At 39.2% G+C, this 15229-nt stretch overlaps 1 protein-coding gene across 4 annotated transcripts in view; it reads right to left on the reverse strand.

Moving 5' to 3' along the window:
- Positions 1-15229, reverse strand: part of Mctp2 (multiple C2 and transmembrane domain containing 2) — a 238291-nt gene that overhangs the window by 132743 nt on the left and 90319 nt on the right. For 2 of the 4 annotated variants that reach the window (XM_060367331.1, XM_060367332.1), the window contains 2 exons: positions 12540-12575; positions 1824-1988 (listed from right to left, as the gene is read on the reverse strand). In XM_060367331.1, coding sequence (XP_060223314.1) covers positions 1824-1988; positions 12540-12575 — 201 coding nt within the window. Of the gene's footprint in view, positions 1-1823; positions 1989-3730; positions 3824-12539; positions 12576-15229 lie in introns of those variants that run through there. The other 2 variants (XM_060367333.1, XM_060367334.1) reach the window with 2 other exon arrangements.

Consider the following 15229-nt stretch of genomic DNA (forward strand, 5'->3'; position numbering starts at 1 on the left):
CATCAAATGAATTAACACTTTGTGGGCTTAAGTAACATCTTTTGACATGTTAAACAAAAACTCTGTAATACGTGATGACACATAATCTGTCCACATTTAAGTCCAAAGATAGTAAATCCCAATGCTACGGCAAAGAGCAAACTAGAAAATTCTACTTCGTCATACTTGAAAAACCAACACGAATTTTAGAAAAATTCACAGACAGGTTTTAGAGCTTTTTAAGATGACCAAATCTCCCATGAGATGGCTTTGCTGGCAAGATCTCTACTGTTCTTTCTCTTATAGATTATTTTGTGAATAAATATTTCAAGCATTAATGACTGAGTCTGGGCTCTAAGGCCTCAGGCCAACTCTTAAAACACCACCAAACTACTCCCACACAAGAAAAAAAGCATGGGCAGTTTACACCTCAGCTGTTGTCATGTCACACAAACACATTGCAGCTGGACTTGGATACCACCTTTGTCTTATTGGATCACAGAATTTAGATTCCAAGAAGGAAAAGATGTCTCAGAAACAAAAATTTAGCACAGCGTCTCCCACAAGGAAAGTGCACTCTACCCTTCGCCTCCGACTGAACAGTCCAGTGTTCACGGGGGTGGACAAGCTTTCCATAAATCCTTAGGCTGACCAGGCCTGGCTAAAGACTTCTCCGTAGGGGGAAGTGATCGGTCCTGTCTACTCAGGGCCAGGCTCTGCCTAAAATGATCCACCTAAAAGGATGATCTGCATGTTTCAGATCTCACTCATGCTCTCTTTTCCTTTTTTATTTTGTTTATTTTTTTAAATATACTCTTGTTGGCTGTGCATCTTCCCACTCCTTCATGCTGAAGTGAAGGTTGTCTAATTGTCTAATCTTGAATTTTTGCACTGAAATCTGGGCAGGACGCAGCCTCTAGCCTTGTTGTCTCCCTTTCCAAGTTGTTTTCCTAGATGACAAGAAACCCCAGTGCAAATATCTTTGGGTCCGCTTTTAAAACCTCCTAGGATTTCTTTTTTATTTTTTTTTAATGTGGATTCTTGCAAGTGGCATAACTTTCAATTACCATAGCAACTTTAACTCATAAAACATGCAAAATATTTCTATCTGATAGTTATAAAATAGTTACATAAAAGATAAAAACTAATTAATTTCTGTTATTTGAAAATGATGATTTTTTTTTAGTTCAATCCACACCAAATTACTAAGATTAAGAACTGTATGAAGTTTAGATTGGCTGGATTGAATCAGACAATTTATGTGTACAAAATAGTTCAAACAGTTAAGAATATGGAATTTTTTTGTTATTATTTTATATAGTTTTTTTATTTTGTTTTGTTTTGTTTTCCTGTTTTGTTTTGTTTTCCCAGAGAGGAAGAAAAAAAAAAGTAACAAGACCCAGAAATACCACATATTTTGTTTGGTGTTAAGGCTAAAAAGGAAAAGATAAAACAGGACCTACAATGTTGAAACTATTTTTACGTATCTCCAACATTTTAATGTTCTCACGTCGTATGCTGCTTTGTTTTAGAGTGATGAAGAACATTCATCTACCCTTTTCCTGCTGTCTAAGAAGCCCACACTGCTTACTCTCAAACTGAAGATAAGCCATGTATCCAGAACTATCCTTTAATAAGCTTTCCCTGCCTCTGAAGTACACGGGAAAATAAATTATACCAAGCATCATAGTTTAAGGCATCAATACACTTGCTTTGTTTTCTATAGGGCTATTTTTAACACAGTTGAGTAGAGGCTAAAAATAAGTGGCCTTTACTCTTAAGAAATATAGGGTAAGAAATGTTTACATTTATATGACTTTCTCTGTGGGATTAACAGAACTTACCTTGCTTTTGTACCTCTGGTCTCCCAGTTTTAACTGGACAAACATCTCTGTCATGTTCCCTCCTGAGACATTCTTCCCTTCCAGCAGTGTTATACTTATAATCCCATTCCAGAGTTGGTTCTTTCTCAGGGACTCTGAGAGCCGTAGGTTGCGCATGAAAGAGGCCTATAAACAAACAAACAAACAAGCAGATAATGTTGATTGCTCTTGAAAGAGAATCTGGTAGACTCAGGGATTCCAGCTCTCCCTGTTGTAGCCTGAAGTCATTCCCAGCTTTGGAGAAAAGCATTATTTTTCTTTAAGTTTGCAAATCCATGCTCCAGTTCTGTGACTTGCTTTCAATCCAGCAAAGACAGGCGCAAGCAACATGTGGATTTGGCTCTGCTCTGTACTCTCACTCTGATGAGCTCTTTTATAGAAATCCTTGAACTGGACTTTGGCTATTTGACTAGTTGGAAGGGAGGAAAGGCACTTTTGAAAACAGAGCTCTAAGAGACAAAACGCTTTTGGGGATCTTGCAATACTGACTGTGGATTTATCTGTCACATTTAAATTTATCCTATCTCCCCCTCACTCTTAAGGCTAGTATTAAAGAAGCTCTGTGACACTGTGAGAGGAGCCACAACTCCTGTATAGTTTACAGTGACCTAGCTGGCCAAATAAGCCAAATAACCTAGAGGGTGAGGTGTGAGAGGGTCTGTTGACAAGGGGGGGATAAAGTATATCTCAGAGTTCCTGAAGCCCAGAAGAACTAAGAAACCCTTAACTTTTATAGGTTTAAACACAATATAGAAAGAAGACAAATATCTATTATTAAATGATAAAGATGGTGGCTGTCCTTTTTCTAATACCCATTATATGATTTTTAAGCTTTGGAATAAGTAGTAGAAACAATCTTCACATCCTGACTCACTAATTTCACCATTCCACCAACTTTCATTTCATCTCTCTCTTCCTAGGTTTGTCTCACTAAAACATTTTAGAGAAAAATACACATTTATTTTTATAAAACCCACATGCCACAATTACCCTCACCACAATGAACCATCATCCCGCTGGCATTGTTCAAAACCCTGTGAGGTTCTCATGGCCCTAACTTCTTAATGGTCTCTTCGGACTTAGCTGTTTTGAGATAGGATGTCCACCTGATCTACAGGCTGCATTTAGTTGGCAGAGTTCGTTTCCAAATCCTGCTTGATTGATGAGTTGGAAAGAGCATCTAGAGCTTTCTTTAGGGGAAAGAATCACTGGACTGAAGAATGTAAATGGAACTGAGCATCATAAGAAATCAATGCATTGCTAGCCCTGTGTAGCCATTCATATCATCTGCATCCTATGTCTTTGTGGTCACTTGGACACCAGTTTGCTCAAACACTGGGCAGTCACAATTTATCCTAATTAGTAGTCAGCTAGGTCCACATTATTAATATATCATCTTACTTGATCCTGCTATGTCATTCCACCATTCTCAAGAAGTGATGTGCCAATGACACTCTGAGTATTTTGCTGAACATTGTATGGTAACCTTAAACAAAATCACTTGTATGAAAAGATGTGCTCCCAGGTTTTATCCATAATCATAAGGATTTTCTTCCATGCATGTATTAGAAAAGAGAGAGAGAGCTAGAGAGAGAAATACTAATGCAGGCCAAAACATGCAATTGGAAAATAATTAAATATGAGAGAAACTCTTCTTCCCACCCTCCCCCCTGCAAAAAAGGATCATTTCTTAATGCCTAATTGTTATTTGGTCTTCTATACAATATATTCAATAATAAAAGATACAAAATATTTTAAAATAAGTGATTTTGTTAAAATCACATTACAAAAGCATCACATAATACAAACATACATCTATGTGTGTCCGCATCTACAGATGTGCATAAAAACACAGAATATATACTTACACATTTTATAGCTTACTGCGTGCATGGGTTGAAATGTCTGCCTTTAAAAGAAAAATGAGATTTTGACTCATAAGTCTTGCTGTAATTCCCTCTTTTGCTGTCTTTTCCTTCTTAAAAGTTTGACTTCTAACCAACAGGCTAAAGCATGACCTGTCCCACGACCATGCTTCAAAGTCACGACAGATATATTCCTCCCTCAACAGTGCAACTATTTCAAAATCCCTTTTCTAAAACAGGGAGTAATGTCCACAGAGGATCAAAGGGCATCCTGCAGTCTGGCAATTGCCTAAGAAAAATGGCAGCATGTCCATGAAATATGCCCTAAAATAATTTTACAGTGCGGTATGTCCTAATTTCCAATTGGATGTTTATCTTGGAAAGGCCTCTATCTAACTTGTCCATAAAGCAGCCCCACTTAGCTCCATGAGCTCTGTGAAAATGGAATCCAAAGCTGGTTATTAAGGGGGCTGGAGATGGGTTCCATATGGCAGAGCAGCATGGGAGGGCAGGGCTGAGGCCCGCATCAGGCACCGCTTGGCTGAAGCTCCTGATCTATCCATGGACACTCGTTGCGTTATACTGGAACATCTGGACTATGGCTTGTAATGTCCCTGGGAAATATCCTCTTTCCATCAAAGCCTTTATCTATCTCAGTCGGACTTTGAACATTTCAGTATTTAACACAGTCATATTTGATCTGATAGACTTGCTCATTCACTGGCCAAAGTTTCTTTTCTTTTTTCCCCCTCCCTCTTAAAGGCAGGGTGGAAGAAGAGAAATATTTATTACAGAGTTCACATACAGGAAAGAAAGTAAGACTTTTATTTTACTTATCTGATCTCACAAAAACATTTTGCTTGCAAACCCCACACACTATGTACTTGTATGTGATCTAAGGACACTCTTTAAACTTCCTTCAGCATTTCTTCCCCAAAAGAAGAGACAGAGCATGGCAGAACCAGGCATCTAGTGTGTGCTCTACAGCACAGCCAAGTTAGTGAAATCTATTTTGTTCTTCAACATTGCCTTTCTCCCCACAATAAATTGACTCATCTGCACTCACTCAGTTAGCTGAATAGCTAGGGTTTTCATGTCTCTGTTTCTGCCTATAAGGAAAATTTGTCATCTTAATGCAGCCTGGAATACGATAGGAGAGGAGGAAATGACCCATCAAAAGGGAAGCCCACCCCACCTGAGCTGAAACAAACACCAGCTGATAGAGCAAAGTTTCTGGGTCCTGACCCTAATTCCTCCACAGACAGGAGGGATAAAATATAGTGTATCAGGATTATGTCATTTTCCTCCTCCCTTCCCAAGGATCAGAACCTTTTAGTATTTCTATGTGACCCATTCATCTCTCTCCGTCTAGGCCCCCACTCCACAGGATCCGCACTCACTCTTCTAAGAAAGAAAAAGTGATGTCCATTGAAAGTGTACACATCAATTATTAATAGAAAAATAAAAACAAGGTGTGATACTCAGCTTATTGAGCATACTGATTTCCCTGCAAATGAAGCAACTTTCCAAAGATTTCTTAACTTCTGAGTCACAATAACCCCACAGCCAGAACTCAGTGGGAAGAAGCAGAGTCTGTGTGCTACGGAACTTCTGCTCATATCAAGTAGTGCCAAGATTCACTTCAGGATCTCAAAAGGCTCTCATACAGGAATAGATGCTCGGAGTGACTGTATTTATACAGGGTTTATTCTGTGGCTTGCAGCCTGTTGCCATTAAGTGGTAAGTGAAAACACAAGCTCAAGGCAGAATGTCGAGCTGGGAGCTAAGAGGTCAGTTTCCATCAACAGCAAGACCCCATTCAACTGTGCCCCCTCCCTGCAAACTGCAGGATGGAATGTGCAAATAATTCCCAGAGAATAAAAAAAGAAGAAACAAAGGAGGGAGAAAAAGGAATGAGAGATGAAGGAAGACAGAGAGGCTGATGTGACCGTTCAGCGGTGAAGAGTGTTTGTTTCACAAGCACACAGACATGAGTTTGTGTGTGCAAACTCAGCACAGCATCCACACAAAAAGATAGCCAGCGCTATGAGTAGCCAGAATGCTAGCGGTGTAGATGAAGATGGAGACATCAAAATGGCTGCAGCTTGACTGCCAGGCCAAAGATTAGCTCCAGGATCTGTGATACACCCTGTCTCAAGAAATAAGGCAGAGAGTGGTAAAGCAGGACAGCCAAGGGTTTCCTCAGATCTCCACACGGGCACACACAGCCCACTCACACACATATGATCACATGCTACATATATATGTGTATATATACACACAAAATAAAGTAACAAGTAAAAACAATGACAAGTGTGGGAACATGAGATGTGAAATAATGTATAATACATTAATTTTTTCGGTGGTGGCAGTGTAAGAGCCTCATGTTGCCGACCTATCCTATTTGTGACCTATTCGTTATGTTTCTAAAGTCTCTGTGACAACACAGGTAGCCAGCAGAAAAAAAATGCATGGAAAAAACAATTTCAACCACCTGTGTTTGAAAATTGACTAGCCAAGCAGAGCTCCAACTCCATTGGCCATTTCTTGGCAGGGCTTTGAGGACAAGCCCTCAGTCTATAAAAGGCTTCACTGAAATATTCCTTTCAAGTGTTTTCAACATGTAAAACTACTGCTTCCTGTCAACAGCTTTACAGCACAGCGAGAGCAGATCCACGTATCCAGGGAACTAGCTTCCAGAACAGGCCCCTCTGCAGCTCCCTACACCATCCAAAGAAGGTCCTAGGGCCATCAGCTCTGCCATAACCACACAAAATCCTCATATACTGTTAAAAAGAAAACTTTCTACGTTTCCCACATAAACATACACATGGAAAATGAGATTTATATTTACAGTTGTACCTGTATCCAAAGTTCTAACTATACAAACATTGTATATAGTTATAAAAGTTCTGCGTTCATTAAATGCCCTTAGTTATAAAGAAATATCAAAACTTGTGTTTTATATGGGAAAATAAAAACTCAATTAAAAGATTTAGTAAATAGACAAGGACTGTAAGTGCTCTCTAAGTCTCTGAATTTAGGACAAGAAAAATACATTTTCTATTATTAGCAGGGTAAAAAGGTAAAGATCACGTGACCCATAAGGTTATTTCTTTGATGTGACCTCTGGGGGAACTCAAACATTATACTGCAATATTTATAATATTTAATTTTTATGTCAACTGCCTTGGACTTTAAGTCTATTATGTAAGTTTTTCTACTTCTTGACCTAATTTTAAAATACAGCAAATATCCTCATATTCAGGATCTAAAATAAAGTATGTGGCACTGGTCTCACTCTTAGGTGATTGAAAGTACATGGCTAACACTGAAGCCGAGCATTTTCTTCTACTTTGCCCCTCAGCCACTCCCTACTGCATCCTAACTCCATCCAGCTTCCTATCCTCCAAGAGCTCGCATCCTCCAAGCTGCCATCCAGCCTTCCTGACATCTCTCCCATCAACTTCCACCATCTTCAGGAGCCTATATCACTCTCTAACCAATATCAATGGCTCTCAGACCACAGTACGTTTCAGAGGTGCCTGGAGGGCTAGTGAAAACTTTCGGTACTAGTTATGAGAGCTCTTGATGCAAAAGTGAAAGAATAAAATTGACTTAAGAAGTTGTATTTGCATGTGAACTGGGCATAGTGGTGCACACCCATAATCTCAGTCCTTGTGGGGAGGTGGGAAAGAGAATGGGGTAGGAGAAGCACATAATTTTGAAGCCAGTTTCATCTACATAATGGGTTTTAGATCAGCCACAGCTATGTGGTGAAAACTTGCCTCAAAAAACTAACAAGCAAAATTGTTTTCAAATAGACTTTTAAAGGCATTGTAACAATTTCCAGCTGTGACTGGTTCACGGGTTCTATTTAGGAACAGAGCAGGTTGTTTGAAGCCTTATAATATGATCTCTGGCTCTTTCCAGGTCCTCCATTATTTTGGATGGCCATCTCCATGCTGCTGTGTCTCTTTTACTCACTCATTCCAGTCTTCTTGAGAGCTTGCCTGTGCAGAACCTTGGGCCCTCCCCACTCACCTATAGGACTAAGAGAGGGTCTCATTTTATGGCTCTGAATACACACCCCCCACACACAATTTCTCTAATTCACATTTATACTCCAGAACAGCATTTCTACTTTAAGACAACATTCTATAACAAACTTTGGTACATGACTGAGGTTAATGCTACTGAGAAGACAGACATGATCAAATGGCTAGGGAGATGGTGCCCTAGCTCTGTGCCCCAGAGCACATATAAGCTTACAGAGCTCTAGCAGATTGACAGCCTGACCCGAAAATGGCTGCAGCCTCCAGAAATAAGGAGACCCCCCACCCCCAGAGGTCACTGTGCCCAGTCTCATGTTGATCCCAGCTTCTTAAAAGGCAACAGAAGGATCAAGGTTGAGATTCTCAGCATGAGGGCCACAACTAGAGTCACAGACAGAAGACATCAAGACATCGAATAGACAGACACAGGGCAAGGTGGAGCTCAGTGGTAGAGCATGTAGTTAGCCTAAGTCTTGAAGTTCCAATCCTAGCTCCAAGACTTGACACAAAGAATCAATAGAGGAGAGTGATAGATGGTAGATGATACTTTGAAGTAGAAATAAGATAGAGATATATAGATTAGATCCACTAGATTTAAAAATAAGAGACGTGGAGAGAGAGGAAGAGATTTATGAACAGAGATATATGTGACGACAGCCTGAACCAAGCCTATGGTTTTAACTGAAATAAATAGTGCACCTGTGTCACTATGACCAGACATGGAAGTACATGTGCAAATGAAAACGAGGAAATTAATAAACAGGAAGCACTCTGCTCACTGGAAACATACAGCACCTTTGACTCATTTCATGCTACCTCTTATGTCAGGGATTCCCTCACACTGAGCCCAGGTTCATACAGCAACAAGGCATGAAGGGTTCTCATAGAGAAATGTGTATAGTGAGAAGTGTTGATCGAGATAGTCAATGGCAAAGACACCTATTTGAGTAAAAACAGCTGTTGTTTATTTGTTTTAACCCTAACTGCAGACAGACTGAAGAATCATTAACTCACTCCTTTTCTTGGGTAAGATTTGGGAACATAACAGCTCATTAATAACAGACAATAGACAGACAGATAGAGAGGCAGGCAGACAGACAGACAGGGAGCCCCTTCAAATTCTTTCACAATCCTCCCTCAGTCTAAGTTATTTTACATCAAACAAGCTTTGTGCCAGTTTCTCCTCTCATACCAAGCCAGCTGGAGCACAGATGATTAGGAGACCCAGAAAGTGTAGCCCGCAGAGCTCAGCCTCCACAATAACACAGAGAAACTGCAATAAAAGTCTGCAAAGCCAAACGGGCCAAAAGTTGGCACCATTAGTCAAGTAATTTCATAACAGACAATAAAAGTGTTATACTAGTGTGGGTCCTCTCTTATCTTAGATAGCTGACATATTAATGTGTGAATCAGAAGGTTAAAGGAAGAACTGTGGGAGGGTATGTACTCATCTTGATGAAAATGCACGCAAGGCACAGGAAATCCATAGCCAAAGGAACATGTGTTCAGACATCTTTACAGCACAGATGCAGAGAACCCCCTCCCCAACTGCGGGTATGTATGCATTTGTGTGTGCATTTGTGTGCATAGGGATGTGTGTGTGTATGTGTGTTTGTGTGTGTGTGTGTGTGTGTGTGTGTGAGAGAGAGAGAGAGAGAGAGAGAGAGAGAATAGAGCTACAATCTTTCTAGGCACCATCACTGATCTGCTGCCCTGCCTTGGTTACCTTTCTGAGTCCTCTTGCATTAAACTGCCTGAGGGTTATAACTGCTGTGAGTGTTCTTTTGTGGAGCTGAATCAGGCATCACAGTACACTCAAGTGAGTCTTGGAGCAGCCCTGGCCGCCCTGTATACTGCACAGTAGAAGTGTGAAAAGAGGGAGATGCCAGTCCATGATCTATTATATCAAACCCCAAATTCTCCACTCCATGCTCATTTTAAGAGATTTTTATGGGTAGAAGCTAAGCCCAGCTTAAAAGCCATCCATCCACATTGAAATTTAGGGCAAATTATCAAAAATACCTTTTAAAACACACCACAAAGACTCTTATTCAGGAACAGTTGAGGTGACACAAAAAACACAAAAGTTACAAAGAAGAAGACGCAGTCATCTAAATAAAGGCATTATAAGAATCAGATTGAAGCAAAATCCCCGCTATGCCATAGGTAGGACAGAAATATATTTTTCTATATTCACAGCTAAGTAATCTTCTTCTCGAACATTTCCTAACATTAGGTATAATATTAAAATCCCGAAAAAAGAAGTCTGTGTGGGGTAGAGAAATGGTTCAGGAATTAAGGGCACCGGCTGCTTTTCTGGAGCAGGGGTTCAAGCCTTCCTAGCGCTGTGACCCTCTAAGTGTAGTTCCTCATGCTGTGGTGACCCCCCCTCCCCAAACACACAATGATTCTGTGGCTACTTCACAACTGAAGCGTTGCTACTGTTATGAATCACTATGTGACTATCTGACCTGCAGGACATCTGATGTGCAACCCAAAGGAGTTGCAACCCACAGGTTGAGAACCACTCTTCGAGACGATCTGAGTTCAATTTGCAGCGCCCGCATGGTGGTTCCCAACCATGTGTAACTCCAGTTGCAGGGAATTCAACCCATCCCCTCCCCTCCCAAAGCCCCATATCTGCATGTGTTGCACAGATATACGTGCAACAGACATTTATACCTGTAAAAACCGAAATATTTTTAAATAATTAAATAAAATTTCTGGTTTAAAAAATACCAAAAGGTAGTTGGTTGGAGAGACCTATAACTATGTTTATAGTGTTAATGGCGGTGGGTGTATAATTCCCCAGTGACTCTTTGTCAATTAACAAGCTATCTCGCTCCCCTCTTTAAGCTGCATACTTCCCAAAGCAACGATAGTGACATCATTATTAAGAGTTTTTTTATCAAGGTATAATCTTAAGGTCTCGCATATGAATATCTCTACTATTTATCAAATTTTTACTTGTTTGAGATCTTACTAAACATATGTACTGGCTTTGGGCATTTATTATATTCCTGAGCCCGGCAGTCACTAAAGTCAAAATTCCAGGAAGTAAGACAAAAATAAGGCCGACGGCTCAGCCTCAACACATAACTCTGTCCTATCTATATATAAATACTGCTCTCTGGATCCTCTGTCCCCTTCATATTTTTGATATCTTTATCCAGGCCGCCGACGTTTTTCCTACCCCTCTTCGTTCCTTTGGCCATTGTTCCATAACCTCTCCTGTCCTCCCTAGACTCCAATATTCCCCAGGCTCACAATTTCTGTTTCTCGCCTTTATGTTCTCCCACAAACTGCCAGTGCTCTTCCACAGACTGAAGCTCCCTAAGTAAAGATGGTTATTGATGTACAGTACCGGTGTTTTAGTGCAGCAGCCGAATCAATAAAGGAGAAAATACTGCTTTGTCAGGCTTCACCAAAGCATTCTGGGAAACTTTACTGCTCTGGGTGGTTACAGCAACTCTTAATACAGAAAGTGAGAGCTGGATTCCCTTCTGCGGTGAGAAATGATGTTCTCCTACCCTCTAGTGACTATAAAGGAATAACACAAAGGTGGAGAATGTTTGAGACTGCAGCCCACCATTTTTTATCATGTCCCCATCTGTTTCTGAACACAGACAAGAGTGCCAGAAATCAAGTGAGAGGGGCCGATGACCAGTTACCTTCCCAGGGTTCTGTTAACATGTTTAAAACGCAGGACGGATACGCCGTAATCAGTGTGTGCCATCAGAACATCGGTCCCATGGATTTCTGAATGGGAGAGGGTCTTAGTCTCTCTCTCTCTCCCTCTCTCTCTCTCTCTCCCTCTCTCTCTTGCTCACTCTCTCTCTCAGAAATATTAAAAATTCTTGATCTGAATGCAGACTCTATATTGTAGAAGAAAGTAATCAGCAGAGGTATTATACGATTAAAAATTACGAATTGTGTGTGTGTGTGTGTGTGTGTTTGTGCACAACCTCTTTCCACTCCATGTACAGATCAGCCCCAACATTCAGAAATCAAATGAGACAAAGAGCCTGAAGTAGTACTACATCACTTAACTAGATTTCTGCATCTCTTGATAAAGGAGCAAGAACTGCTACCATAAGTTAAAAATCTTTCAGGGGTTGCTCTTAGAAGTATTTTCACATTTATTTACCTAAAATTTTGTAATTTATTAACTTAATAAGTGATTAAATTCTAACCCCTTTCCTTGGTATTCATATTTGTAAAAGCTGAAGAATATTACACAATTGCTCAGAAATATTAATGATCTAAAACCCACCAGTACCTCGTGAAGAAATACTTCTGCTTAAAAACTGAGACATGGTTTTGTTTCAGAAGTTCCGAATGAGACTTACAAAGACTACCGCGTATATTCCACCAGTCTTCAAACAGCCCCTGAAGCATTCACATCAGCTTCTCATGGCAAATAACTTCCTGAAGGAACAGTATCTAACCATGCCACACTCTAAGTGCTCCAAGCCTAATGAAGTGTAAAATTCTCACATGCCTGGTACACATAAAATGTCAGCGCTCAAGCAAGTACTAGTTTCAACACCTGGCCATGCCCTACCTTAATGAAACTCTAAAGAAAGATCCTTTGCTTTTTATTCATGAAAGCAGTAAGAAGCACAGAATGCTGTTACAAACCAAGTCTAAGCAAGACTAACATTACGCATGTAGGTATATGTAAAACATATGGATGTATTTATTCAAAATATGATAGTTTATCCAGATTATAGAAAGATAAAAACAAGGAAATTTACCTTGCTGGCACTTAACCGCTTCCGATTTGACCAACGCTTCATTGTTTGGTGAAGATGTCAAAATGAAACAGAAACATCAGTTTGTTAATAATACAATTAAACTATATATCAGGTTATTATTCCCAAACCCGAAAATTAGCCTCTCCCATCCCTCTCCCTCCCTACATACAAAAAGCTCATTTAAACAAGAAAACAGAAACAAAGGAAAAATCACACTAAAATGACTGCAGTAATCATTTCCTCAAAGTATTCAGAGTGGATCAGCATTGGCAGACAAGTACCATTCAGCCTCAATAAGTACACTTTTTAAGTTAAATGAAATAGTATAATTTCATTTCCAAAAAGAAGAATGTCAGGTTTCTCCCACTTACAATGTTTAGGTAGCATTGTTTAAAAAAAAAAAAAAAGAAAAGAAAAATGTTTGTACAATCCTAACTAATGTCAGTTCATGATTAGGTCATCCATAATCTTAGTTAACAGGAAAGATAATTTTATTTATTTCCATAGGTTAAATCTTGGTAGTCAAAATAACAGAAAAGAAAGTAGAACTGGTAGAACTGTTGCCATATGGAAATCTGGTACTTTGTAAGCTAATTAAAAAATAAAATACTAAAATCTTTACTCTCTAATTAAATTAGTTGATCAAGCAAATGTATGAAGAAAAGAAAGTTTTGAAGGGTAACACATTTCACCCTATCCCCTTCTGATCCTCTTTGTCCTGCAAAAGCTGCTCCGTTTTATTTAGGGTTGAAATTTCCTTTCAGCAAAATCCTTCTCCTGTCCCAAATCAGTATCTGGTGCTGCAATGCTCTGCTCTGGCTGGCTTACCAGCTAACTGCTTTTTAAAATGTGGCTACATTTGTACAATTAAATTATGAATCTAATCAAGCTGCCCACATTTATTATAATGCTCAAGGAATAGGGAAAAATGACCATAAATGGCATGTGTACTTTGCTAATATTTCTCCTCAATAAATAAAACTGAAAAAAAAGCAATCATCAGGAGAAGTTCACTCCCATTTTGCTATCCAGCAGCCACATCAGGATAGAGAGAACTTTACAGTTCTCATTATAATAATACTTGTCTTGTGGAAATGGTGAGAATATGAATATATGCCCGATATAGTTACAGATGCTACAACTAAGGTTTACGGCAAAATGTTCACGTATTTTCTCAATGAAAACATCAAGTATTTTCACTTCAAACAATCACCAAAATTAATAATACAACCTCATAAGGGAATAAAGCTACTGGGGTCCTATTTTTATATAAATACTTGATTTTTTTTTAGCAATAAAAGCAGATAAGATGGATTAGGATAGTAACATGATATCTACTTTACTATAATGCCACAAGCTATCACATACTGAATATATCTACCATAGCACTGTAGTTGATCATGTCAATCTCTATGATACTAGACAGCAGGTACCTTCATTCTTATCCCACACATGAGGGAAACACCTCAGAGAGGTTAAGAAACCCTATAAATTTGATTCAGTCTTGGTGGATCTCAGAGTCAGGTACACAGAGTTTGATGACAGAGTCCACAATATTAGCAACGATACTACTCTTCTCCAAGGGGAAAAAGAAAGAAAGAAAGAAAGAAAGAAAGAAAGAAAGAAAGAAAGAAAGAAAGAAAGAAAGAAAGAAAGAAAGAAAGAAAGAAAGAAAGAAAATCAGTTCACTTGACCTTCCAGTCAGGGCTTAATTCATCACACCCAGATGCACAGCACAGAGACAAGCTGTGCTGTGCATGTTAAGAATGATTTTGTCACTTTGGTTCTAAAGCCACAAAATCTGACTCACTGTTAGCGAGAAAAATGGGTACAAAACTGAGAATCCAAACCAGAACTCCACCACAGTGTATGGCTTACTGGAAATATACAAACCAGGCGTTCTACTCACAGAAAGCTACTTCCCTACTGCCCTCCTGGTCCAAGGACTAGTCATTTCCACTTAAAAACCCAAAGTAAAAACACTTTTTAATATTCAACTAAACTTAATAAAAAGAAAAATGTTTTTTGCCTAGTATAGCCAAATGAAGCATGATAGTCCTATAAGTAGAATAATTGTACACGGCTCAAAACACACCATCCCTTTATTACTGACCCTTTGGTTATGCTTAGGTCAAGTAAAGAGAAAAAGGAAATTACAATGCAAAGTAAATGAGATAGGCAGTCTTCTGTGGGATATTGCTTTCAGAATATATAAAAATAATTTGTGCACTTGGCTTCTGCTGGACGAGGCATAGGAGAGGACACAAGTAAGCAGAGATTCTAACAATCTCAACAGAGGAGGGTGTGAAGAGGGCTCAAATAGTCATAAGGGCCAGGTTAAGTGAGATGAAGACAGTGGTCCCCTTTGAACTTTGAAAAGACCACTGCAGGATGTGCCACAAGTGCGAATCCAGGCTGCTTCTTACATTAATTGCTCTGCGGTTGAGATAGACTGAAATCAAACTGCTGTTACTTTAAAATTCCAAATGTGGCAATATTGAAATGCAGTATATGTAATATATATTATACATACACACATATAATACATACACACACATAATTGTATTATACATACAATTACATATATGTATAGATGTATGTATGTGTGTAGAATTTTAGTCTGTTATTTTTAAGTCAATATTTCTAACGAATTAACTCTTTTAAAAGTAAACGTTTACTTGACACTCGAC

Source organism: Meriones unguiculatus, chromosome 14, assembly GCF_030254825.1.
Source record: "Meriones unguiculatus strain TT.TT164.6M chromosome 14, Bangor_MerUng_6.1, whole genome shotgun sequence".
In the NCBI taxonomy this organism is placed as follows: Eukaryota; Metazoa; Chordata; class Mammalia; order Rodentia; family Muridae; genus Meriones; species Meriones unguiculatus.